This window comes from Oxyura jamaicensis, chromosome 2 (assembly GCF_011077185.1).
Source record: "Oxyura jamaicensis isolate SHBP4307 breed ruddy duck chromosome 2, BPBGC_Ojam_1.0, whole genome shotgun sequence".
Lineage (NCBI taxonomy): Eukaryota > Metazoa > Chordata > Aves > Anseriformes > Anatidae > Oxyura > Oxyura jamaicensis.
The window spans coordinates 58,614,892-58,639,460 of NC_048894.1; the positions used below are offsets into that span (position 1 = coordinate 58,614,892).

The 24,569-nt window shown below is 42.5% G+C and overlaps 1 protein-coding gene across 4 annotated transcripts in view; it reads left to right on the forward strand.

The window, feature by feature from the left end:
* The window catches only part of GLI3 (GLI family zinc finger 3), a 217,155-nt gene that overhangs the window by 6,361 nt on the left and 186,225 nt on the right, over positions 1-24,569 (forward strand). For 2 of the 4 annotated variants that reach the window (XM_035318581.1, XM_035318584.1), the window contains exons 1-2: positions 1,002-1,132; positions 14,985-15,147. In XM_035318581.1, coding sequence (XP_035174472.1) covers positions 15,024-15,147 — 124 coding nt within the window. In that variant the 5' untranslated portion in view covers positions 1,002-1,132; positions 14,985-15,023. Of the gene's footprint in view, positions 1-1,001; positions 1,133-1,885; positions 2,054-14,984; positions 15,148-24,569 lie in introns of those variants that run through there. The other 2 variants (XM_035318583.1, XM_035318582.1) reach the window with 2 other exon arrangements.

A 24,569-nucleotide genomic window follows, 5' to 3' on the forward strand; every position in this document is an offset into this window, starting at 1 on the left:
TTTGACATTGTGATGGCAACAACTTAAATATATACATTTTTTCCTTGGCCCCACCTTTGGCTTGATGGAAAATGGCTGTGAAAATGGCTCGTTTTTGTTTTCTGAGACTTTTTTAGCATCGGGGGACCGGCCGGCAGCGCTGGAAAAAGCCAAGGTGTCACTCGCCAGGTTGCAGCGCTTACCGAAGGAGGGGGAATAGGGGAAGGAGTAAGTCCGGTGCTCTTCTGGCTTCCTCGCAGCTGCCGTGTCTGAGGCCGGGGGAGGCGGGCAGGGAGGCCGGGAGGAGTTGTGGGCACCGCTGCCACCCTTCCCCTCCGTCTGGTCCCACAAAAATCGCTGTTTTCAAGTGGAGTCGCACGGCTTAGGCGAAACTTTGCCTTCAAGCCCCCCCGCCCCTGCCCCCCCGCCGCCCCCGGGGGGGGGGGGGCGCTTTTCCCCCCCCCCCCCCCAAACCCTTGCCTTTGGGGCGGGGGGGAAGAAGGGGTGCAGCTGGGGACGCAGGGCGAGCTGGAGGATGAAGGAGGAGGAAGAGGAGGAGGAGGGGGTTGAGGAGGGGGCCGCCCCGGGGGGGAGTGGGGGGGCCGGCGTCGCCCCGCGCTGCCGCGGCTGTGGGCGGGCTGTCGCCGCCTTCGGGCCGCCGCCGGGGCGGGCCGGGCCGGGCCGGGGGGATGGCGGCGGGGGGGGGGAGGAGGAGGAGGAGGAGGAAGGGGGAGCGGGGGTGTCATGCCGAGAGAGCGCCTCGCAGCCCGCCAGGCCGCGGCCCGACCCGCACCCCGGGGCGCCGCCCCCGGCAGCGCCGCCGCTTCGGGGAGCCCGCCCGGCCCCATCCCGGCCCCATCCCACCCCAATCCCGGCCCTGTCCCACCCCAGTCCCACCCCACCCCGGCCGAGGGGCGGCGGGGAGGGGAGAGCAGCCCCCCTGCGCCGCAAGGAGACGGAGGGAGGAGGGGGGGAAAGTTTAGCGGAGGGCGCTGAGGAGTAGGGATCGTCCCGAAAGCGCCCCCGAAGCGGAGCCTTTCCCCTGCTCCGAGGCAGGGGGCAGCGCTGGGAGGAGGCGGAGGGGGCGGTGTTGGCGCTGCAACATCTGTAAAACTTGGCGGCGAGGAGAGGCGAGGGACAACTTTTCCGACACGTGAGTACCGCGGCGCCCCGCTTTTATTTCCCTCCTCGGCGGCCGCGCCGAGACAAAACAACGCCGGGGGGGTCGCGACGGGACCGAGGGTTGTCCCCCCCCTGCCCCGGGCTGCTGGGTGCGAGGCGGCGGCTTTTTCTTTTCCCTCTTCTTTTTTTCTTCTTTTTCTTTCGCCTCTCCCCCCCCTGCGCTCGTTTCCTCGGAGCGGCTCGGCGATGCCAGCCCGTGACTCAGGCTGGGAGCTGGGCTTACCAGATCCCCCCAAACCCCGGAGGAGTGCGGGGAGGCGGGCGGGGGGCGAGCCAGCACCCAGCGCCCCCCCACCCCGCCCCCCCGCCGCCTTCCCTGCCCGCTACGACCCTTTGGGGGGGTAGGGAGGAGACCCCGGACCCCTCACTCATGGGTGCTCTGGGGTCGTGGGCGGCAGGTTCGTCCCCCATATGGGGCAGCGAGCTCTTTGTTCGCCGGGCTCCGAGCCCCCCTCGCCGCCCCCCGACCCCCTTCTCGTCCCCCGTCCTCCCTCCTCACTCAGGGCCCGGGGGGTCCGGCCCCGAAATGGCTGGCGCTGGGGTGTGTGTGTGGAAACTTTAACGGGGAATCAGGGGGGCGAAGAAGGGTCGGGGGCGCTGTCACAGCCCGAGAGGCGAGGGGAAGCTGCGTCCCGCCCCGGTGTGGGGGCTTTTCTGTGGGGGGGGTGTGGGGTGGGCGCCCCGCGGGGTCGGGCCGGGGGGGAGCGGCCTTCGGAGGAAAGTCAGGGAGGAAAAGTTAAAGTCGGGGAGGAAAACTTGGGAGGAAAGTGGATGCTCGGCGCTTTTAGGGAGCCCTCAGGCCCGGCCCTTGACACAATTCCTGTTCCTCCCCGCGAGCTCGCCCGCCGCCGTGCCCACTCCCAAATCCTCACACACCACGTGAAGAGAAAAGGTAAAAGGACCCCCCCCCCCCCCCAAATATTTTATTTATTTCTTTAACCCTCTGGTGCATAGTTTTGATCCGGTCCTCTGGGTACGGCGTCCGTGGCCTTCTGCCAGTTCGTATGTAGATATATTTATGTAAAACATTTTCTCTCAGCTCCTTGCCAGCTGTTCCACATTTTCCAGCTGCCACTTCAGTTTGAAATGATGGGCTGTACGGATCTCAGAGAGCCTTTTAGTCCAAGGTACGGATAGCTGTCCACTTGATACACAGTGTCACGTTTTAGAGGCTACTTAACTAAAGGAGCATTAGCTAGCTGTCCACAGCGCAATGCTCGTCGCCGTCGCGCTCCTGCTACTTCCCGCTTGATTTGCAAGGCTCAATAAACGTGATTTTCAAGGTTCGACGTGCATACTTCGTTTCTTTTGTGTGTGCTGCGGAAAAACTTGGAAGCGGAGTTTCTCAGAGGCCTTGAGATAATGCGGCTAATTAAATTAACAAACGTTTTTAAGAGGGCACCGCTGCCCCCTCTTTCTGTGCCTGCTGCGGGTACCTGTTCTGAAACCGCTGAAGTCAGCAGAATAGTGAGAAATCAGCAAGTTCTTCCTCCCTCCGTGTTACAAAACTGTTTTTGGTGTTGAGCGAGGTTATGTATTGAAATCTGCAGGAACTAGCCTGAAGTAGTTTGAATATTTGTGCAATTGCATTGTAATTTGGAAAGGTGCCTCACTGATTGATTCCTATAATTATTTCATTTACGTCCTTTATTAAAAATTAATGATGATCTGACACTTTCTTAATTACATATGTCATGATTATTTTGAAGGAAGACGGATGCTGTGTTTTAAAAGTAAAGTAACCTTAAAATGTAAAAATTGCCGTGACCACACCACTGCGTTTCAGCTGAGGAAATACATAGTCAAAGTAATGGTGAATGAGCCTAACAATGTAAACTGTAGGCAGCCTCCTGAGAGTCTGTTTATACAATGAAGCTTTGGGTTTAACTAGCTAGTATGTAAATACTATCAGCCTGGTGTATAGCCCAATTTTAAAAACATAAATAATAGTAACTATGAGAGGAGGCTGTGTGAAGGGGGAGGACTATTTCTTTTAAAAGCGGGATTATGTGATTTTGAATGAGTAAGAGGAATGAGTAAGAACTGCGCTCCCTTAGCGTACGCGCACTCTTTCTCTTTAAAGCAGAAGTGGAAGTAAAACTATGGCTTAAGGTGCCGGAATGAATGCACAGTTGCGTTCAGATAATTGCACATGCTTTTCAGTATGACATGCTGTTTTCCAAGGCATTTCTGCGGAAGTACTACAAAACAAAGACATCACCTGCATTTTCCTGCCTAAGTGGAGTAATGTTTTTGGCTTGAGAACGCGTGCAGTGGCCAAGACAGCATTTACGGCTATAAGTAATCTTCAGCTGTGAAAGGTACATTGTGTATTTTCAAACACAAAAACATTTTGTAACTGAGAAATTGAAGTATTGATCGTTGTAAATCATTTCTGTTTGTTTTGGAATTGGTGCTAGAGGAACCAAATTGTTAAAGTTTTGAGATAGAATTTGTTCATCTCGCAGATTATTTATTTATTTATTTGTTTTTAACGTGATAAACATGTGCATTTGATACCCACCCTCAAAAGTTTCAGTTACACTTCCTGCTTCATTTTTGGGAAAGCTATTTCATTACCTGCACTCTGCAGCGTGTTTGAATTTCATCCTGTGTATTCAAGCAAGGAATGGCATGTTTTTGTGTTGCAGAGTGTTAGTGAAAAGTTAGTCATCTTTGCCAGATAAATAAGGAATCTGATGGTTATTAAAACAGGATTTATTTGGAGTTATGGAAGGAAGCAGTTTAATGATCAGTGTTGCATGCACTCAGCTATATAGAGACAGTAATGTACAAAGAAAAAGCAGACTTGAAGGAAGAGTGAATCAATGAGTCATGAAATCCTCAGGAAAACCTTAGTAATGGAATGTTAATGCTTTTAGACTATAGTAGATTATCTTAAAAGTCAGACTTTTCTTCTTTATGCAATTGTTGTAAATCCCTAGCTAAAGAATACTTTGAAGAAGGCTTTAGTTTTTCTGGCACTCATATTCTGTAGTCATTCTGATTGTTTTGGAAGATTCAGGAAATTTTCTGCCAACTTGCAGTTAGGCAATTAAAATGCTAAAATGGCTACAGAGGAAGCTTTTTATTCAACAAAAGGTTCAGCTGTAATAATGATTTCAAGTTGTCTTTTAAGCATAGGTTTTATAGACATCCTCCCTTTAGACTTTGTCATTTTTATAAGGCAATTGATTTGTTATACTTTAAAATCAAATAAAATGAGACAGAATAAACAAAAATAGGGCATGGGTGCTGCTGCAAACTTTTCAAGTTCTTTCAGTGTATTTTTCATCTTTACTTTTATTTGATAGGTCTGTGAAATAGAGCTGTAGACTGGCAAAGACTTTAAATGAAATTTCACACTTTGATGATTTTTTTTAACTTTGATATATTGACAGCAAAAGGAGCTGCAAAGCTTTTATATAACTTGAGCAGTAACGCCAAGCAGCAGTCAAACGTCTCTATGCATTTGTGTTTAACTGCAGAAGAAAAACATGTCCATGGGCAGTAGAGGGTTCTTATCAACTCCCTAATCCCAGATCCCAGCAAACCTTGAGGGCATGCCTCAGATCTTGCTGAAATCATTGTAGACTCTCACAGTTTGCAGATTAAATATGCTATGTGTTCCTGGCTCCAACAACAGTTTTATGAGCTCACTAAGCTTCCTGTTTTAAGATCCTTTTCTGAAGTTTTTAGGAGCTGCTAAAGGCGATGCTGTCTAGGGCAAGTGGTACTTGTTAATTTAGAGACACTTTAGATATTTCATTCTGTCTGTAAAAATAGCCAAAATTGCCATTTCCAAATTGGAAGGCGAGTTACGCTGAAAAAAGAGCCCCTTTAAAGAGTGATTCTGTTGTTTTAATGTGTTTGTCAGTACACAAGGTTACAAAGTTTATGTGAGGCTTGATTTGTTTTATGGGGGCTTGACTTTGACTAGGCCCTTTAGATCGAGACTTCTCCTGTTGTAATTCTAAGCACAGCATAGCTTTTAGTACATAATTTCTGAGCCTCTTTTAACCAATTGTATTTGTAGCAGCTCATTAAACATACCTTTGAAGTTCTTATTCTCCTTTAAGTGTCAAAGAAGAGAAAATGTATTCTGCCAGTGGTGAATTTCAGTGAATCAGGTAGTTAACTCTGGGATTTGTTGACCCTTAGGAATGAACGGTGGGTGTTGCACCTCGCATTCTGGGTCTTGCCTTGTTTTCTAGCTCTGAAAGAGTTAACTCTTATATTTCACTCCCTGTAATCATGTTTATGCATTTGGTGTAATAGTTTTAATTAAAAAGGAAAATACTTATTGTCCAACAACATGTGTCATGTTATTCCCAGGAGAACTTGAGCCAATTTTGTGCTTAAAGGTTATTCAATGAATGAAATTTTGAAAGCCCATTTGTCAAGGTGCTGCGCGGTTTCTGTTAGTTTTCAGCCCCCAAATTCATTGTCTGCATGGCCCAGTCATTAGTCATCAGTGTATTAGTGCTGCCTTCAGGCAATGCTGCCCAGCACTTCTTCACACCATTATAGCTCTAAAAGTGTACTCTGCCGACTTGTAGAATTACTGCTCTGATTTCCGCTTGGCTGGGTCTGAGGTAAGTCCCCTCCCTACCTTCCAGCTCACTCTAATCCCTGCTTTCTTTTAAGGCTGCTTTCTGCGGAGATTTAGGGGAAAACTTTCTTAAAGATTGCCCTGGCATCACACAGTGGTTTTGTTGGGGTGTACGCTGTACATATAAATTGTACCTGCATTACCTTGAAAGTGAATTAAATTGGCTGCTGATCTGAAGAGTTGGTTTGTCTCTCTCTCTTTAAGAACAAAACAAGAATCAAGACCATACATTGATCTTTAAAAATGCCTGCAATAACATTTAGATGGCAACAAGGGACAAACTAATTGGGAGAGAACACATTTGTCTCTTAGTAGTTGCTGGGTATCAGAACTGGTAAGATCGGAATCCACTCACCAGAGATCCGAGATCTGGTTGAATAATTTTGTTAGCTGAAGTTGTCACTGTTATGTCAGGTTTTTTTTTTTTTCTTTTTTTTTTTTTTTTTTTTTTTTTTTATCTTCACTGATTACCAAGACCAATAATCCCTTTTAAAAATGATGCTCAGAATGCTGCTGTGTGTTTTTGGTACCTGCTGGTTATGTTAGGGCAGAAGGACCCAACTAACCTTTCAGTGCTGACCCTCCCCTCAGCAGTGTTTGCTGCTTTGTATGGTATTCTGTTTCCTTTATATACAAATCTGTTAATGTCAAGCAAATCAACTGTGTGTAAAGAGTACTTCATCCAGCTGCTGAGAGAATGAAGCCTTCATTAAATAAGATGTATGAATACCTGAAACCGAATAGTCAGAAACACAGATCGAGTTAGTGTCGCTTCAGTACAATGTCTGCTGTTCTGAACTGCCTATATTAAAATGAAATCCTAGCACTACTGATTCATAACTAGCAGGGCATGTGGTCTGGTGTGGTTTTGCTTGGCTGTTCAAGTCACTGTGAATGTTTTTTCTTGGAAAATCAGACAACTGGATAATGCTGTGATTACACGATTCGACTAGGGATAGTGGGTTTTGAAGTAGTTTGTACTCTAGCAGTACAGAGTTGTGCTGTTGTATTTTGTCAAGGTAAAAAAAAAAAAAACACAACAACCTTGAAGGAATCATGATGCAGTTTTACTGCTGCTATGAGACAGGTGTAAAACCTAAAATAAACTGTAAAAGCTGAAGATAAAGTTTTATAAAGTACCTTTCACACTTGAAGTCCTTCTTGGCTGTACGGAGCTTTCCTTGCTCCTTTTACTTGTGAAAACATCTGTCTTGGGTTAGAATGTGAAATTCTGAATCGAGGCATCCCGTAACCTGAAAGTATGCTGAGCAGATAAATAGGATTCCAGGAATGGGTATGGTGATCAAAACATGGCTCTTGCAAGAACGTTCTACTCAAGTCCTTTAATCTCGTTTTAAAATGCTAATTGTAAAATACCAGATACAGTCTTTTCTTCTTTCATTTGCATATCATAAGTTGAAAACAGAAGGCACATCTCTGCAATAGATGTATATTGAATATGTTCTTCCTTGAGCTTAGTTCCTGTATAGATTGACATTGATATGTAGGTCCAGTTTTGATTCTAAAGAAACTTTCATCTGTTGGGATTGATGAGATAAAGCAAAAAGTGTGAAGAAAATGGTCGTGCCACTGGAATTCACGGTTAGCTTTAGCGCTCTAAATTAGAATATTTTGGCATTTTTCTGTGGCAGTTGTAGCAACTTTTTATTAGATGAACTAAATAGATCATAATGCAAAGCACAGCCATTACAGTTGTTTGTAATTTGCTTTACCGAGTGTTTTGTTGAAATACCAGCAAGAGGGGAAAGAAGCAAGTACTGTATACCCTTACCATAAATGTTTCTAGTGCTAATAACAGTATCAGGGGAGGAAGTCATAGGATTTGTTATCAACACAGCAAGACTTGCTGATTGTCTTCCTCTGGGCATATTCCTGCCCTTTCAAACCTTGAGCATACAAATGCTCTAAATCAGGTTTCATAAAGCAAGTGTTCTACAGAAGGAAGTCACTATGCTAATATTTAAGTTTGTTTTGGATTTAGTGCTACTGAATTCCTGAAGAAAAATATGGGCAAAAAATGAATGTAGACTTAGCTCAAAGTAAGTATTCAAACTTCCCTACTATTGCTACAAACAGTCCACCGGAGATTTTCCCCCCACGTTAATTCTTTCACAGGTAATCTTATTTTGACATAATTCTTAGAGCTTTTCCTGCTCTACAGTTTGAAGCACAAGGACATGCAGGACTGCAAAACAAGCTTACTCTGAATTTTCTACCAATATTAATTTAATTGGGCAGGAGTTCTGATTTGTAAAGGGTAAGTGCATTGGTGTTTTTAACACCCTCCCTCCCCGCCCACAGTATATTTACTGATTTGGAGACTTGAAAAGTATGTGGCACTTTCTATTTTTTAAGAAGTAAAATTTGTTTTATTTTCTGTGATTAGATAGTTTGTAAGAGAGTTAAAGTTAAAATGAGAAATAGAAAGAATCCCAAGACCATCTGATTAAAATAAATATTTAGATGCCCTGTTAACATCGTGGTTTGTTTGTTTGGGTATGGGTTTTTCACTGGAAAGTTCAGTTACTAAACCTAAAGAGTCTTGGATAATGGCTGGATTATAAATTTTAAGCTCAGAGGACATATCATCTCTGAAACAAAAAGCCACTAAAATGTATTGTAAGTTCCAGCTCAGTTACCCTCAGCTTCGTGCTGCTTGTACCCAGACAGCAACTTCTGTGAGGGATGGAGAGAGGGACTGTTAGGAGTCGGGCAGTTTGACCCAAATGCTTCAGTCCTGTTATCCATTACATTCTGTTTCTTCCTGGGTAAGAAACTATGAATCACTGCTTTCCTTGTGGAAAGCTGTTGTATTTAGATACAGGCTTTAATCTGTTGAAGTAATAGTAAAAACATTTAATTGGAGTTACACTTAACAGCAAGATAAATACCGTAGCAGGAGCAGAGATAATCTACTTGCAGGAGTATGTGGGTGATGTGTATGACGTGCAACCGAGGTGCTGCCTCAGTAGAAATTGTCACTCTCATCTTTGCTGACCCTGCTGTATATGGGTATGTTTTAAATATTTTTTTGTAACTTTTGGCAATTCAGTTTATCTGCATCAGAAAGATGTAAGCAAATGTAATTCCTCTGGAGTCAAGCAATTATTACACTTGATCAGTAGTTCAATGTACTCCATAGAATAATTTCTCACTTAGGATCTTAATCATGAGGATGATAATAGTACTGCTTTGCCAAGCTGATTGCCTTTGTGTTTGTGATCCTGCATTATTGTTGCCACAAGCTATTTAACCTATCAGGAACAGATCAGATCATCATTAACCAGGCTTTAGGTCTAGTTGTTTTTCAGTCTTTATGGGGGAAAGAAATCAAAGGAAAGCAACCCACAGGAAAAGACAGCAGATAGTAATGAATTTGGAAAGATTGCATTAATACATATGGTGCCCTATAACTTGGGGTATTTTTAATTTAAAGCAACAAATCTGCCTATCTGATCCAATCATTTTGTTTTGTCTTTTTTATAATTTTACTTTGCATTTCAAAACAGATTTAGAAGTATGCAGTTCGCAACTAGCGCATTTATAAATCATGCATGTAAATTAAAGAGATAAGTATTGTGAAGTGTAAGGCACCTTTTTTTTTCCCCAACGTATTAGTGGTATGATGTATTTTTATTCTTAGTGGTTATAAGACTTTTTTTTTTTTTTTTTTTTTTCCAATAAGACTAAGTTTTTGCTGTGTTTATATCAGTCGTAGTCTCATTGTGACCAGCTGGCTCAACAGGGAGGAATCTGAATGAAATTTGCCCAGGAGTAGTTAATGGCGTTTGCAGAGTTCTGATTGAGCTTACAAAGAACTGAGGAAAGATTAAACTATTTAAAAAATGGACAGCATTTAGATTAGTTCCTATAGATGTTATAAAAATGGTTTGGTGTACCAAGAGGTTAATGTTGCAACTGGAATATATTTTTGAAAATACCTGAGCACTACTCGTGTATTTTTCAGCGAGTACTGTCAGGGGTAACTTTGTCAGTGCAGCTTTGCCAGCAGGTTTGACAAAGAGCAATGCTGAAATCGAGGTGCGTGTTAGAAGTTGAATGTACCTGAATCAAGCCTGTATAAATCAGCGTGAAATAGCTCCCGTAAAATAGCATAGAATTGTCTCATGAAAATTTTGCATTTGAATGTATCTGAACAAGACAGGTTTTTTTTTTTTTTTTTTTTTTTTTTTTTTTTATCCTTAAATAATCCCAAGGAACAGTGTAACTGGTTTTGATAAAATTGATAAAGGGTCCTTTATGGTTGAGAGAGACTGTAATTTCCTGATTGTTCTTTGTGCCTCCCCTTGTGTTTTTCACTTTCATACAGTTGTGCTGTTCAAGATGTGTTGTATCCCCAAAGACTGCTTCCAGTAGTGTGGATCAAAGTAGTACCTATGAACACCCTAAATACCCAGAGCCATTTCTGAAAAATTAAACATGCTATGTTTGCTTGCACGCTGATTGGGGCACTCTGGTTGCTGATAGCAATCAGTCTGAACTTCCCTACTGCTGATGTAATGATGATGAATGCTGTGACACCGCTATTTCAGACAGCTCTTCTCAGCGGATGCAAACCACTTGTTAATGAATTGAATACAACTACAGCAGCTTCAAATGAAACTGGGAAAGGCTTTTTTTTGTTTTTTTTTCCCATGCATTAAAAGATACCTCCTCAAAAATGTACCTAATAAAGGCAGAAGGTTTAAGTTTGCAAGAAACATAACCCATTCTAACAAGCAAATTGTCAGTTTTCAACTTTGATTCCTGACAGCTCATATTGAAGCAGGTATTCTTGTGGAAGTCAGTGAGACTGTTTGCAAGAATAAAGATGGGCATGATCTGGTCCTTAGAACTAATTCAATATAAAAACAAAGATCTAAAAAGTAAATCAGAGAGGAAAAGGAATGCAGAGCTGAAGATTTCTTGTAAAACTTCAGTGTATGTTCGGAAAGGGTCGTGTTTCCTGCTCTTCTGGGGACAGGGCTGCTCCACTGGTTTCAGTTAGTTGGCATTGTGAGTAAATGAACAGAGAGATTCCCACCCCCCCCAGTGTACTAATGTGATTATTTTTACTACTGCGAGGCACAGTTTTATGACCAGCATACATAAGGACCAGAAATTATATCATTTCAAATTGCTTGAAAGATTTTTTTTTTGTTTGAAATACATTGCCAACATATTGCCATTTGCTGGTACTCCTTTTAAAAGAGGCAGTTTTCCTGGTGTAACTAAGCTTGTTCCTAAATTTTCTGCAACTTAACATGCATTTGTGAAAGTTTACATTTATGATTCAGAAAGAAGAGTCACACCTGCAGGCAGGTTGCTGTTTTGAGAGGGATTAGGTCAAAAATGGGGGTCTGGAATTAATTGTGCAGGGGGCTCAGGCTTTAGGGATATTACAAAAGGTTCAAGCATGACTGAATGGGAAAGAGCCATGAATGTTTGCTTTCAGGAAGGAATGTTTATCCCTCTATTTACCTATGAAAGTTCAGACTTTCACCCATATACTGTTATAGCATTTTCTTGCCATTCATATGCACATGGAGATGCTGGATGGCTGACAGAAACTAGCTTTCTGTTTTTTTGAAAGCAGAGCTCATTCTTGCAGAATAGATATATATTGTCTCAGGCCTGGGGGCAGGAACCGGGAAGTCACTGACCCACATGCTGGGGAGAGCCATGTACACGATAAAGCAAACCCCAGCGTATTCTAATGTGGAGATGACGTCAGGCTGGCTGATTTTCGGAGTGCTTTTTGATAAGGATTAGTGGCCAGTCGAAAGAAATCTTCACATCGTCCTGGACTTTTTTTTTTTTTTTTTTTTTTTAGTAGTTTGCAATTCTCATATCTCAGTACAATTTCTGAGAGAAAATAAAAATCACAGCCAAAATTACGGAGAAGGATTCTAGAAGAACCGCGTGTCTGGTTTGTGTTTTCAACCTGGGCTTAAGTTTGTGTTCATGAAAAAAGATATTTTTTTTCGGGCACCGTATTGATTTCCAGTTGTCTGCTTCCACATCAGACGTGCCTGGCAAAACACACCAAAATACATACCTCAGATCGTTAGTCCTGCAGTCTCTCCTGGCTTTCCTGCCTTCTCCAGCCGTGCCTATCACCACATAGCTGATGGAGCGCTGGGTTGTGACTGGAGCTGCTGGAATTCTTGCAGATGCCCTTAGACCACGCGCGTGGGTTGAGAGCAGAGGGAGGAAGGCACAGGAGGGAATGCCTGCAGCCATCGGCTAGTGATGCAGAGAGTGGGACTGAGTAAGAAAGTTTGCTTTTGTGATGCTCTCTCTTCAGTGCTGACATTAATAAAACAGCCTCCTATATGTAAACTAAGCAGACATGAACCAGAACAGGTACCAAGAGCAGATGTTTATATTAGCACATAGCCAATTCTGCAATTTTCTGTCCAAAATTCCACTTCAGCTGCTACTTCAGACCTGCCTTCTGCACCATTGTCCACGATAGGTAGCATAAATCAGGAAGGTGATAGTGTTAGGAAAAACAGGATTACATCTCCTAGTCATCTCTGCATTAAAACAAACAAAAAATTAACGAATGGATGGATGCCTCTCTGGGCAGCCACATGTTGCTCTTGAATTACAGATGATCCAAGGGTGCATTTTAGGAGATTAAAGCAGTGTTACCTCCTTACTGTGTCCTTGTCTCTGTCCTGTTCTGGGCGGCACTAGGATCAGGTTGTAGTGGAGGCACTGTCCTGCCGTGGTGGAGAGGAGAAGGAGGTGGAGATACGCGAGTGCTTCTTGCTCCTATCAGCCCAGACATCTGCATTTCAGGAGGTGGTAGAACGCTGCAGACACCTGTCAGCATTTTCATGACCTTTGCCCACGTGTTTCATGCCACTCTGCTGGCCTTGTGAAATGGGGGTAAAGTATGTGGCGTCTTCCTTTTTAGCTGAGGAGCGACTACAATTGTTTCCTTTCATGACTGTTAGCCAAAGACACAGGCTTGTAGACTGAAGACAGAAGAAAATGATGGAAAAATTCTGCAGCTTCCCCCTCCGAGCTCTCACACAGCCAAACTCATTTATGTAAAAGAAAACGCTGCCTCAATAGATGAGTTGGCCGTTAGAATGCCAAACAGATGAAAAATAGACACAACTGAAAATTTATAGCTTTTAAAACTCCTTCACAGAAAGCCTTGAAATTTGTTCTTTTTCAAGAATATGAAGTAACTCCAGTGAGGATAGTCAGAGCACAGAGCTCATTGAGCTCGTGCACTGGCTGGAGAATGGGCAGTGGCAGATTTTGATGTTCACGTGGCCAGGGCTGCACAGAGAAAACCAGCGTGTTCTGGGCTGCAGAAGGTGAAAAGCTTGGCAGCAGTGCTAGCTTCCACTGGTTTCTGCCATCATGAGGCACTGAAAAGTGCATTGTGAATGAAAATTGACAAGCTGTGGATGCTTTTGCATAGGGCCTGCAAAGGGAAAGAGGGAGAAAGCATACGAGAAATGTGGAAAGGTCCTCTTTACAAAGCTTGTGTGAGATCTCTCCTCAAGATTTGAGCATTACTGGGTACAAATGAGGGGTGATTTGAGCATTGTTCGATCTCTCCGGCTTAATATTTGAAGACACCTGACATCCCCTTCACGTAACATGTTCTGTTACAAGTCATTTCTCAGGTCACGATAATATTTATTGCACTTTTGCAGGTAGATCTTGAAAGTACTCTTGAACGTGTTCTGTCAAGGCAGACAGAGCTCTGTTCCTTGTTTTTAGCCAGGGAGAAGCTCCAGAGGAAAAATGCCTTGCTGAAGGGTAGACCAGTAGGTCAGTGACAGAGAGGCTCTGCTATCTAGTCCAGTTCTCTGGCTGTGCTGCCTAGCTGAATAATGATTCATTTAGTGATTGGGCTCCTCTTTGATCCCTACTGTATAACAATGAGGCTTTGGAGTGTTTTATTGTGCTATTAAAAAGAACTCCTACCAGGGAGGTGGGAAAGGGGAAGGTTTACTAGACAGCTGTGTTCGTGATGAATTGGCTTTGTAGCATTTTTTTTTTTTCCCCGGACTGTCAGAATTGGGGAAACAGGTTGCTAATGTAATTACACTTCATTATAGTTCAGTTTGTGGCTTGTTTTGAAGCCTTTGTTACCTGAATTAGTTTAAATCTTGTTCTAGAACAGCGCAACTTACTTCCGTTTCAGACCTGCTTAGCTCATGACTGCAGTGCAGTTCAGAGCTGGAAATGTGCTCTTTAATGTATTACTAATTTTTGTTGTTCTTGGATAGGATCTTGTCCAGAGTACCCCAGCACAAGTACTTCAGCTGTAAGCACGGTGTGTGCTAAATATCAGTTGTTGGTGTAAAGCTCACGTGGACAGGTTGGTGTGCATTGAGTGAGCGGTCTCAGTGGCCTGGTGAGGCTGCACAAGACGTTGTGCCATTCGGGATGCTTGTGGGCTTTTTAGGTTTACGTCATGAGTACAAAACCTCTGAGAAGAAGGTGAAGTGATCTGAGGGGCATAAAATGAACGTATCGCTGGAGATGGCCCTGAGAAGAGTCAGGAAAGGCAGAATAATCAGACAGGCCCCTCTGCAGGTCTTTCAATTTTCAGAGTTTTCATGCAAAGGAAAGTGATCTCATTAGCTGCCACTAGCAATAATATTTGCCTTTCCCTGTGGTTTTCAGGGTGTTGCTCCAATGCACTTTTGTTTGAGTTAGATTTCTGAACAAACAAAATGAGAGATGTTTACACAAGTAGGACAAGGTGTAGAGATAGACAGGATAATTCTTACTGCTTTGTGTTCGGATAGTGTGAATGTTGAAATTTAAATATTTGGCTTCTATAGTCAACATGAATGTCTGTCTGATTTCTTTTGCATTGTTCCAAAGTGCTGTGGACATAGGAGAGAAATACTGGCTTTTTTCCCCTGGGTCCATTAAAACCCTAGAGGCTTGAAAAAAAAGGACCTATCCATCAAGCAGTATAGAGGTTTGTGATGCTGATTCTCTTTAAAGGCAAACGTACTTGCTTTTAGTGTTAGCTTTTCCTTAAATTCCTTATGAATTCATGCATGCAAACCTGATTTGATGGGCACCCAGAAATGTCCTCTGGCCTGGTAATATACTTGTGCTGCAGGCTCTTCTTCAGCTGAGAAGTGTGACAGGTTTGGGGCTAAGCTTTCCTTAAAGTGTACGACTCTCTTGTTTCATTCAGGTATTAGGACAAGGAGAGCTGAAGTAATGAGAAGTCATCATGGAGGCGCAGTCCCATAGCTCTACCACGACGGAGAAGAAAAAAGTGGAGAATTCCATCGTGAAATGCTCCAGTCGAACAGATGTCAGTGAGAAGGCTGTTGCCTCCAGCACAACTTCCAATGGTGAGTAACAGCAGGGGTTTACTAGAAGCCAAACCTACGGTAATTTTATGTCCACTGCATTCCTTGTGAATTGAGCATTTGCACCTGGATTGGTGTTTGTTCTAAGGAAAGGCTAAAGAAAACAAACAAGGCGGGGGTGGTGGTGGTAGTGGAAAAGTGGTAGGACACAATACGGCCTGTTTTGGCATCAGGCGTAGTCTTTTTTCTTCCAGATGTTCCAATTTGAGATGTAAATGTGCTAAGTTATTTATTATAGGAAGTTCCTGTTTTTGGCGTTTTGGAAATTGTCTTGATTAGCCTGGCAGGGCTTGCGAACGCTTTGCATTTTGCCATTGAAATCTCTTACACTAGTTGGATAATTAGTTAATACAAAAGAGACAGAAGTAGCCCTGTCAAAATTAATGGCTAAGGGTTTTTGTCTTTTCTTCTTTCACAAATAAACTTGCTCCTCACACAGTGCTGCCCCCACCTCCCCAGAGTTCTTTAATGGCCAGCAAAAATCCATCAGGCTACGAGTGTATCCTCCCATGAGTTCATTTCAAAGTTGTGAACGTACAACTTGTTGATTTGCAAAAATGGAGTAGTTTACTTAATTCTCCACAGAGATTACCTCACTTGACAATTTTACGTATTCGCTGCTTCTCCAGAGAGTGTGTGAGAGCAAGCCCAGCCCTTTCATTGTTCAGTTTAAGTGGGCTGAGTATATTGGTCTCTACTAACACAAAACTCCCCTTGCAAGCTTAGAAAAAAAATGCTCGAAGAACTGCAGGCAGAGTTTGGCCCTATGGATTTTGGATAGCTGCAGATGAACTATTATTTGTTGGTTGGTTGGTTTCCAAATGAGTCCAAAAATTGCTAAAAATGGAAAATGGCTTTCTGCATATTTTGGAGTCTTGGTGGTACCCTGGCAAAATGTTTTCTGTCCACCCTTTCTGCTTTCATCATGCTCACTCAGGTATCTGTTCTTGTGGTCAGGTCAGTTTCTCACTTCAGTAACTTGAGGAAAGGTTTGTGCTTTCTCAGAGAACCATCTGTCTCCAACTTGCATAAAGCAGAAAATCTATGAATCCTCCAGCCATACTAGGGGAGGAATCTCTGTGGGTCAGTAAAAATTAGATGGCACGTCCCAGCATCCTTCTGTGTGAACTGGACTTCAGATTCAAAGCAAACTCAGCACCTGCTGACCTAATAGTTCAAGTTGATCCCCAAGAGAATACAGAAATTTTTGAACAGCTATGGAAAAAGTTGAATCAGTTTTCTAAGGCATATGAAATTAGATCCTCAGCTGGTGTAAGTCATCACAGATCCATTGCTGTCAATAGAATTACAGAGGTTCACATTAGCTGAAGAGCTCCCCATTTTTTTTTTTTTTTTTTTTTTTTTTTTTCATTAATAGGATTGGCCCAACTTCTCAAATAGATGCACACTTAAACACATACGCATATTCTTTGGTGTGTCAGGGGGTAGTGCTCAAACTCAATATTGGCACACATCTCTTGACTGTTTGGGCTAGCTTTAACGGTATCATCAAACATTTCAATTAGAGGGGCAAGAGTAAAGCCTTCAGTATGGTTTTTACCTAATACCTAATTCTGACACTTGGTTTACTAAAACCATTTGGTCAAATCATTTTCTCTTTCTATTCTACCCATCAGCTTATTGGGAGTTATAAGTTCGTATCTACCTGCTGCACCTACATGGTGTATCACTGCATGTCAGGGTCATCAAAATCCCAGGAGATGAAAAGATTCTATGTCTAATAAATAACCAGAAATTTTTGTTGCTGTAATTTTCTCCTGTTAATAGACGGAGATGTCAATGTGGTACACATCCTGGGGCCTAAACTTGTGTTTGTTAAGGTAGTGTCTGTAACCTCTGTTTTCAGTGGGTAAGGATTGGTGTTGCAAGTCTTTTTATACTTAAGGGAAGTCACCAGGATCTCCAAGGTCTGGGTTTCTAATCTGCCTTCATATATAACCAAGCAAACAATTTTTCAGAGGTACAGGGTTGGGCTTCACAGGAATAAAAATTCCTTCCTTCCTGGATATGATGATTTTTCTCTTGGTTTGAAGGTTCCATGAGGCATGTACCAAAACAAAACCTACCACCAAAACTTCAGGAATTTAAGCATGAGTTTTACTGTTGCAATGTTTTAAAGTTTTGCTTCTTGCAGATGTGATTGTCATGATAATGAATGTGGGTTACAAAGGACCAATTTGCATGAAACCTGAGCTTGCTTCGCATTTGCATCTTTTGTTCTTAATGCTGGAATGAGTATTACTACAGAAACATCATCAGTTGATATAAGACACCACTCCTACAAAACTTTTAGCTTTTGTTGATTCAGTGCCTCCTTTTTGCGGGGGGTGGGGGCTGTGGTTATGTTAAATTGTTGTGATTTGCATTTGAATGCTCTCTTAAACAAGGTAAGATACCTTTAAAAATAACAGAGAAACAGAATCAACCTTGCTGTCTTTGTCAGTAGACTCCGCTGTGCTTGCAGAGCAACATCTGCCTATCATACCAATGTCACCTTGTAAACATGTCTAATATCAGTGTTTCTCTTTCTGGACAACACATTAATTAGCAAAGTTTGCAGGGTAACATGTACTTGAGTGACAGCTGTCTGAGAGACAGATCTGCTGTTTTCCAAAATAGCCAGAACTTGGCTTGTAAATAAGCTGAAAGCTATTAGTTTTTTTTTTTTTTTTTTTTTTTTTTTTTTATGAAAAGCTTGCAATCGTGAAAAAGCATACACTAATGACAAAGAAAATACCATTATTTCAACAGTGGGTAACACACCCAGTAGTAGAAACTATTTTAAAATGAATGCTGGGTGTGGAAACCTTTTAAATCTTACCATGTGCAAACTGGTTATTGAAGAGCCTGCTGTAAGACCTATGTGCAAGGTAAAGAAAGTGGGGAAGGTGAAGTGGAAGGGCAGCTTGTGTTAACCCTAACTCTGCAATGAAAGGTATGAGGCCGGGACTTTGGGATGCCCCTCGCAAGGCAATAGCTGCCCAGTGGGCTCAAGCAATAAGCAAGCACGGCCAGAGTTTGTTAGCCACTTTCACAGAGTTACTGTGCCTGCTTAATGCAAAAAAGATTTCTGTTGCACTCACCTATCCACGAGCTCTTACTGTATCGCTAAGATGCTTGCACTGTGTTAGATAAGGGTCTGCCAGCATTTCCATTATCAACCCTTAATTTCAGGGATTTATAACTAAGCCATTAAAATGTGCTCCAGGCCCAAACATGCAGGGAAGGTCTTAGTGCTGGAGCAAATTAAAACTTCTTTTAAAACACGTGTGATCAAAAAAAAAATAATAATAATAATTTGTAATAACAAAAAATCTTTGGTGCACTCTGATGCCTGGTGGGACTTCGTAAGTTGGAACCTCTCTTACTTTGTTCTGAATTTGTCTTTGCAGGCTTTCGATCTTTTCTACTGGGTGCTTCGTTTTGTGTATCTCAACCAAACTGCACACGGTTTGCTAGGATATATTTCTCTGCAAATTTCATTTACTCCTTTGTTTGACTGCTATGTTTAGTTGCTGCTAGGGGAAAAAAGGTGAAGAAAACTGCTAACCGAGTTGCTTATTCACAAAAGGCTGCATGAGTAAAAGTTTTTGCTAGGATATAAAATAAGCGTACTCTTGTGTGTTGAGTGATTTGGTAGCCTCAGACTGATCTGCTTTGGTAAAGTAATAGCAATGAATAAATACGTTTTTTATGTCCTGACCACATCACTGGTATTGTATTGGAATAACGAGGCTGGGGTCTCAGTCTGCCTTGCTGCCCCAGTGCAGTTCTGTCAGGCCTTCTCTTTTCGTGTACGCATCCCTGCCATGATTCATGATTACAGAGGTAGTCTCAGAAAAGGTCAGACCCTGTTCCCTGCAATGTCTGTGCGTGGATTTAGGTCATCATGCTGAAAGTTGCTGCATGCACAGAAAGGTTTTCAAGTTGTGCATGGAGCAGCTTTCTGAAGAGAAGTATCTGTGAATATGTTCAAGTTAGCTTTACGCCCTCCATGGGGAGCCTTCACCTAATAGTGCAGGTCACAAAACCTGTCTTGCTGGACCTCTGTTGGATCATATGGCACTTCTGTAACGTTAAGTAATCCTAAGGTTAAAAAGCAGCCTTCAGGCCAACTCTTTCAGCATTGCAAGGATGTGCACGGTGAGCTGCCTTGTGCTGAAGTGCGTCGAATGCTGACACGGGCAGGTTCGGTCTCGGCTGCTCGTACACGCCTCATCAGCAGCACACCACGGTGAGAGCAGTGCAGTCAGGTCTGGAGCTCCACTCCAGCAAGTTCTCGAGCAATTGCCTTGCTTTGGGCACGGGAATAGCTCCACGGAGCCCAGTGTGGGTATTTGCATGCTTACTGTTAGGCAGCAGCTTTAATGCTGTCCCAGGCTGGCCACCTCCATGCTCCGTTCTGCTCTGCTTTGTGTGAACCAGGCTTATTGCTACAATAAGAGGTGTTGACCAAAAAACCCTACACAAACCCAACACAGCCCTTAGCTACATGCAATGTATTTTTTTTAATGAATCTGCAGTATAGATAAAATTAGTTATTCATTTTATTTTCTGAAAAGTACAGGGAGTTACTGTGCAGGGTGAATTAATGCTTTTACGGGGCAAACCAGTACTCTGCAGCCTTGCTTGGAGAACGCTAGGAGATTTTAATACTGTGTTTAGCCTTGAATTATTTGCTGCTTGGCTTGTGAGTTTTGTCAGTGACTAAAATGTTTTCCTCTTTTGTACATTTTGGCTCTAAACTGATTTTTTTAATGTTGCCACAGAACAATGAAGTTATTGTATAGGGACTCCTTCAGTGTCTGACAGGCAAGCACTTATTTTCAGTTTGATGTGTTTTGTCTAGTTTTTGACCCGTGAGCTCGTTCCAGTGTAATCTGATATTTCTTATTAACCTATTACTCTGCCTTAGAAAAAAAGCTAATTATAAACGTATGTAGGTTGTGGACTTGACTACCTTTATCAGAATCAGATAGTTATTGAGAACATGCTTTAAAGTGATAGAAAGCAGAAATTATTATCTTAATGATGATGTAACTTAAAACCAAGCTTGATAGATGAATAAATGAGAGGAAGTTCATTCGTCCACTTTGATTCTTTAAGAAGAAGAGCCAGCTTCATCTAGGTCTCTCTTTTTTTTTTTTTTTTTTCCTAATAGTTCTTTCAGGATTGAATGAGGAGAATATGCGGCAGCCTACAACTCCATAGGAATCACATTTCCTGTTTAAACTTTCAGTTGGTTACCAGTCCTGCTGCTTGCTTTCAAGCTCACCATAAAGTAGGTGTTAATCATAATGCCCGTTCGTGGCCCCCTAGCTGGATTGATGTGCTCAGGGCCCTGTTGAGAGGTCAGGGTTCAAAAGAGATTGTTGGGTATCAAGAAACATTGCCTGTGCTATTTTAGTGGCCTGCAAATTGAGTCCCAGAATGATTATATGAGTCCTGATTCCGCACAGTGATCAGGAGATCCCCTCCTCCTCTGCTGGAATCAAAGGGAGCTGAGAGGCCCTGCTCACTTCTCATTTTCAGGTGAAGGAGAAAACAACAGCCTTTAGTATTAGATACTCGAAGTGACAGTCTTCAGTGTGTAAGTTTCTCAGAGATCTTATTTTTTATTTTTTTTTCAGCAAGACAAATAATCCAAGTAGCTCCCACCTGTAATAGTGACACATGGTAGCATGAAAAGTAAGGGTAGAATAGTAATATACAGTGGTATCAAAAAGTCAAGGGAAAGACCTGAACTTAAAAGATTTTGTATATGCTTCCGTTCTAATAATTACAGCCAGATTCTATGAGAGTAACCTCAAAAAAGGTACCTATCCTTGGGGAGGGTAAGGTCTCCTGATGCTTAGGAGTATTACAAGCAAAAGTAGTCGAGGTTGTAATTAATTGTGGGCTGCATGTCTTGGTATATTGTAATCTGATGTGAGTAGCTGATTACATGCATGTTCAGTCAGAGTAGTGCACCCGTGGTCCTTTATGCTTACTAATAAAATTTCAGTCATCAAGTTAGGGTTTGTCGTTGACTGTAATAACTCATTCTGCCTGATGCTATTTTCCAGCGTTGTTCCTCAGCAAGCCAGCCCTACCAGTATCCTGCTCTAAACAAAATGATCTGCAAGTGCAATACAGTATTGCTTCATTAATTCTGCAGAGATTTCCCTCCTGTTTTCCCCCCTTCTTTCCCCTCCCTATAGTGGTTAATAGCATAAGGGATATTAAATGTCAATCCTGCTGTATCCCTTTGCAAGTTCCAGAAAGAGATGATTGAGTGGCTTATCCTTGCAATCACTGTAATCAGTAAGTAATGACTTAACATCCTGCTGGATAACACGAGGTGGAATTGGCAGAAAACATTAGTTAGCAGTACAGTCCTGCCACCTGAACAGGGTGGAGGTTAAATTTAGCGAATTATATACTGGGAACATTTTCTTTCCTTTTTTTTTTTTTTTTTTCTTGAAGAGTAACAAAAACGAACAATGACAAAAAAACACAACACCCAACCAACCATATTACAGTTGTATCTGGGTTGTGAAATAAAGTAAAAAGAGATAACAACAAAAAGGCTCAAAATGGGTCTCTGCAGTATGGCAATGGTGCTGTGCTTTGCAGCAGCCCAGCATCACCCATCAGACCTGAAAAAAATCAGGCATTACAACTGCCAGCACTAGGCTGGGGAGCAACCCAGCTGTTTGATTTTTAGTAGGAAAAGGGCTGCTGGCAGCTGCAGCCGCGGTGATGGTGTTAGCCTTCCAGAAAAAGGCTCGCTGCCCTTAAGTGCTGGTCTCTGTGGACGACATCCTGCAGGAGAAGGGGGCTCCTAATGACCCCGCTGTATCCGAAAGCACTGGCACCTTCCTCCCAGCCGCTGGCAGGGGTGGCATGCACAAGGGGGTGGCAGACACATGCGTGCCAGGCAGCTGGGGGTTGGGAAGGGCCCTGGAGAAGGAAAGGCAGAAACCTTTTGCCTCCTGAAAGTTTTCCTGGGCTCTGAAAAGAGACCAAACTTGGGAATCTGAGAGTGAAGGAGCAATGTGGAGTATATCTTCAAGTAAATAAAGAGATTAAAAAAAAATCCTTCTAATTGACTTAAAACCAGGCAACCCCTCTGGCAGGCACAGTATTTGCTGTACGGTTTGAGCTGTGTAAATTAAGGCAATTGAAGTAATTAAATTACTTAACAGGTTTTTAAATGGCATTCATCTTTTCTTTTCTAGATGTTTTCTATTTCATATCTGTCTCCAGTTAAAAGGAAATAATCAGGCGTCAGTGTTGCATTTGATTAAGTTCCTGCTCTGTATGTTTCTATTTACTTTTTTGATTTGTTTTGTTTTTAAGATACGAACTTCAGCTTCTGCTTACATAGAAATGGTTACTAAGTACATATGCCAGTAAGTGGGAGAAGCGAGCTTAGGGTACGGTATGTGACTATGTAAAGAAGGTACTGCATTAAAACTGCATTCCCCGTGTTCTTTCCAAGTCCTATCTCATTTTTTTGGGGTGGGGGGGAGGGAGATGCATGCTTCTGCCATCCCAACTAAGAGGGACTGAGATGGATTTTATTGCTTTCTTATTATCTTATTTCCCATTAAACGTCTGTGCCTTTGATGTATATATACTGCAAGTGGTCACAATTTAATTTGCAGATTCTGTTTTTGTTTGTAAGGCTGGCAGCTCAGAAGAATGTTGGCTTACTTGTAAAAGTGATCTGGCCCTACTGATGCATGCATATTTCAAGTGTGCAGAGGCACTTTGAAAAAGAGGATACAGGAAATACTGTTTTTTGTTCAGATAATTTTAAAATATGACTTGTAAGGCTTTAGGGAACAGATTTTCAAAAAGCAGTTCCTAATCTACTGCCTGCTATCAGCTGGAGCCTTGCTACACGGGAGCTGCGTGTGCACATTCTTTGCACATGCCAACCACTTAAAAAATGCTCATTTCCATTCATTTGGTACGCCTTTCCGTGCATGTAACAACCGTCCCGCTTTCAGCCGTGTTGTAAATGCAAAAACTAAAATCCTGCGTATGCAAAGCTTGAACGTATGTCTGGGTATACCAAGCTAAGGGGATTTTTTTGTTTTACTGAACAGAATGGATTTGTACTGATGTTTTTCCTAATATGAGATGATAAATTACTAGAACTTAGGCTGGTATTATAAATTGGGTGCCTCTCTCTCCCCATCGTGTACTTGCTTTTCTGTTCTTTTCCAGTGTAGGGGTTTATACGTGACAACAGAGGATTTTGCAGAAAAGTTGCTTCTGGTCCTGACTGGTAGTGTTTTTCCCTCCTTGGTCTTTCTCTTTTTGTTCCTTCTTTCTCTCCTTTTTCTTCCCTCTCTTTTCCTTTTTTTTTTATTCTTTCTTTCTTCCTTTTAGTTTTCAGAAAGTTGAGTTCCATCCCAATTATTAAATCTTCGGAGACCATTCCCACATGGTTCTGTAAATGGTAGCTTCATCCTGAGTTCTTTCATCTCTTTTCCTGCTCTCCTGGCTTGACAGTTGAAAAGGTCTGACTGTGCCACACAATGGTTTGATTGGTTTCTCTAGGGGAGGCTTTACCCTGCCTCATCATTCGCCAGGCAGGTGGACCAGAAAGTCTCTTGATTCTTTTGTTGCCTCTCAAAGTCCGAGGTCTTTGACTGAATAAATCCTCCGTCATGGGATAATTTGCTAAAAGGAGACTGAAAGATGTGAGAGAAAAGCCTCACTACTTGGGTGCTGAATTAATGAAATAACTGGGCCTTAGAGTTTGCAATTGAAAAATCACCAGGAATGCAATGGGTGGAGACAGACTGCAGAATGCAAGTCTGTTGCTTCCCTGTAATAAACTATGAGAGCTTTAAATGATGTTGCTAAATACGCCGGCTCGCCTGGCAGCCTCTGGTTATTTGCATTTGTAGCCCTATTCTGCAGGGGAAGCCCGGGCCGAATAAAAGGCGTCTTGGTGCAGCCTCTAGTTAGTCATTAGATTATTACGAGGGGCTGGGAAGAATTCCATATGACAGAACTAGGGTTGAGTTAACACAGGACGAAAAGTAATTTACAGATAGGCTGTCCTCAGCCATCTTCGTAGACCCTGATAAGGTTTCATTTCAGAATGGATAGGCGACATTTCCACTTACGGGCCCATTCTGCGACACCTGTGATAACAGCTTCTGGATCCTAATTGAAATTGGTTTCAAAATGGATTTTCACTTTTCTCTGTCTGTGGAAAATATTGAATGGACTCAGAGCTGCCACAGAGAATCCCAGACCTTGGAAAATGGAGCAAGAAGCCAGGATCATCTTTCATAACTGTGTCGATGATATGACAGTTTTGTTATCTGTCTTATTAATGAAATCATTGATCACCTGATGAGGGAGATAATAAACTACAT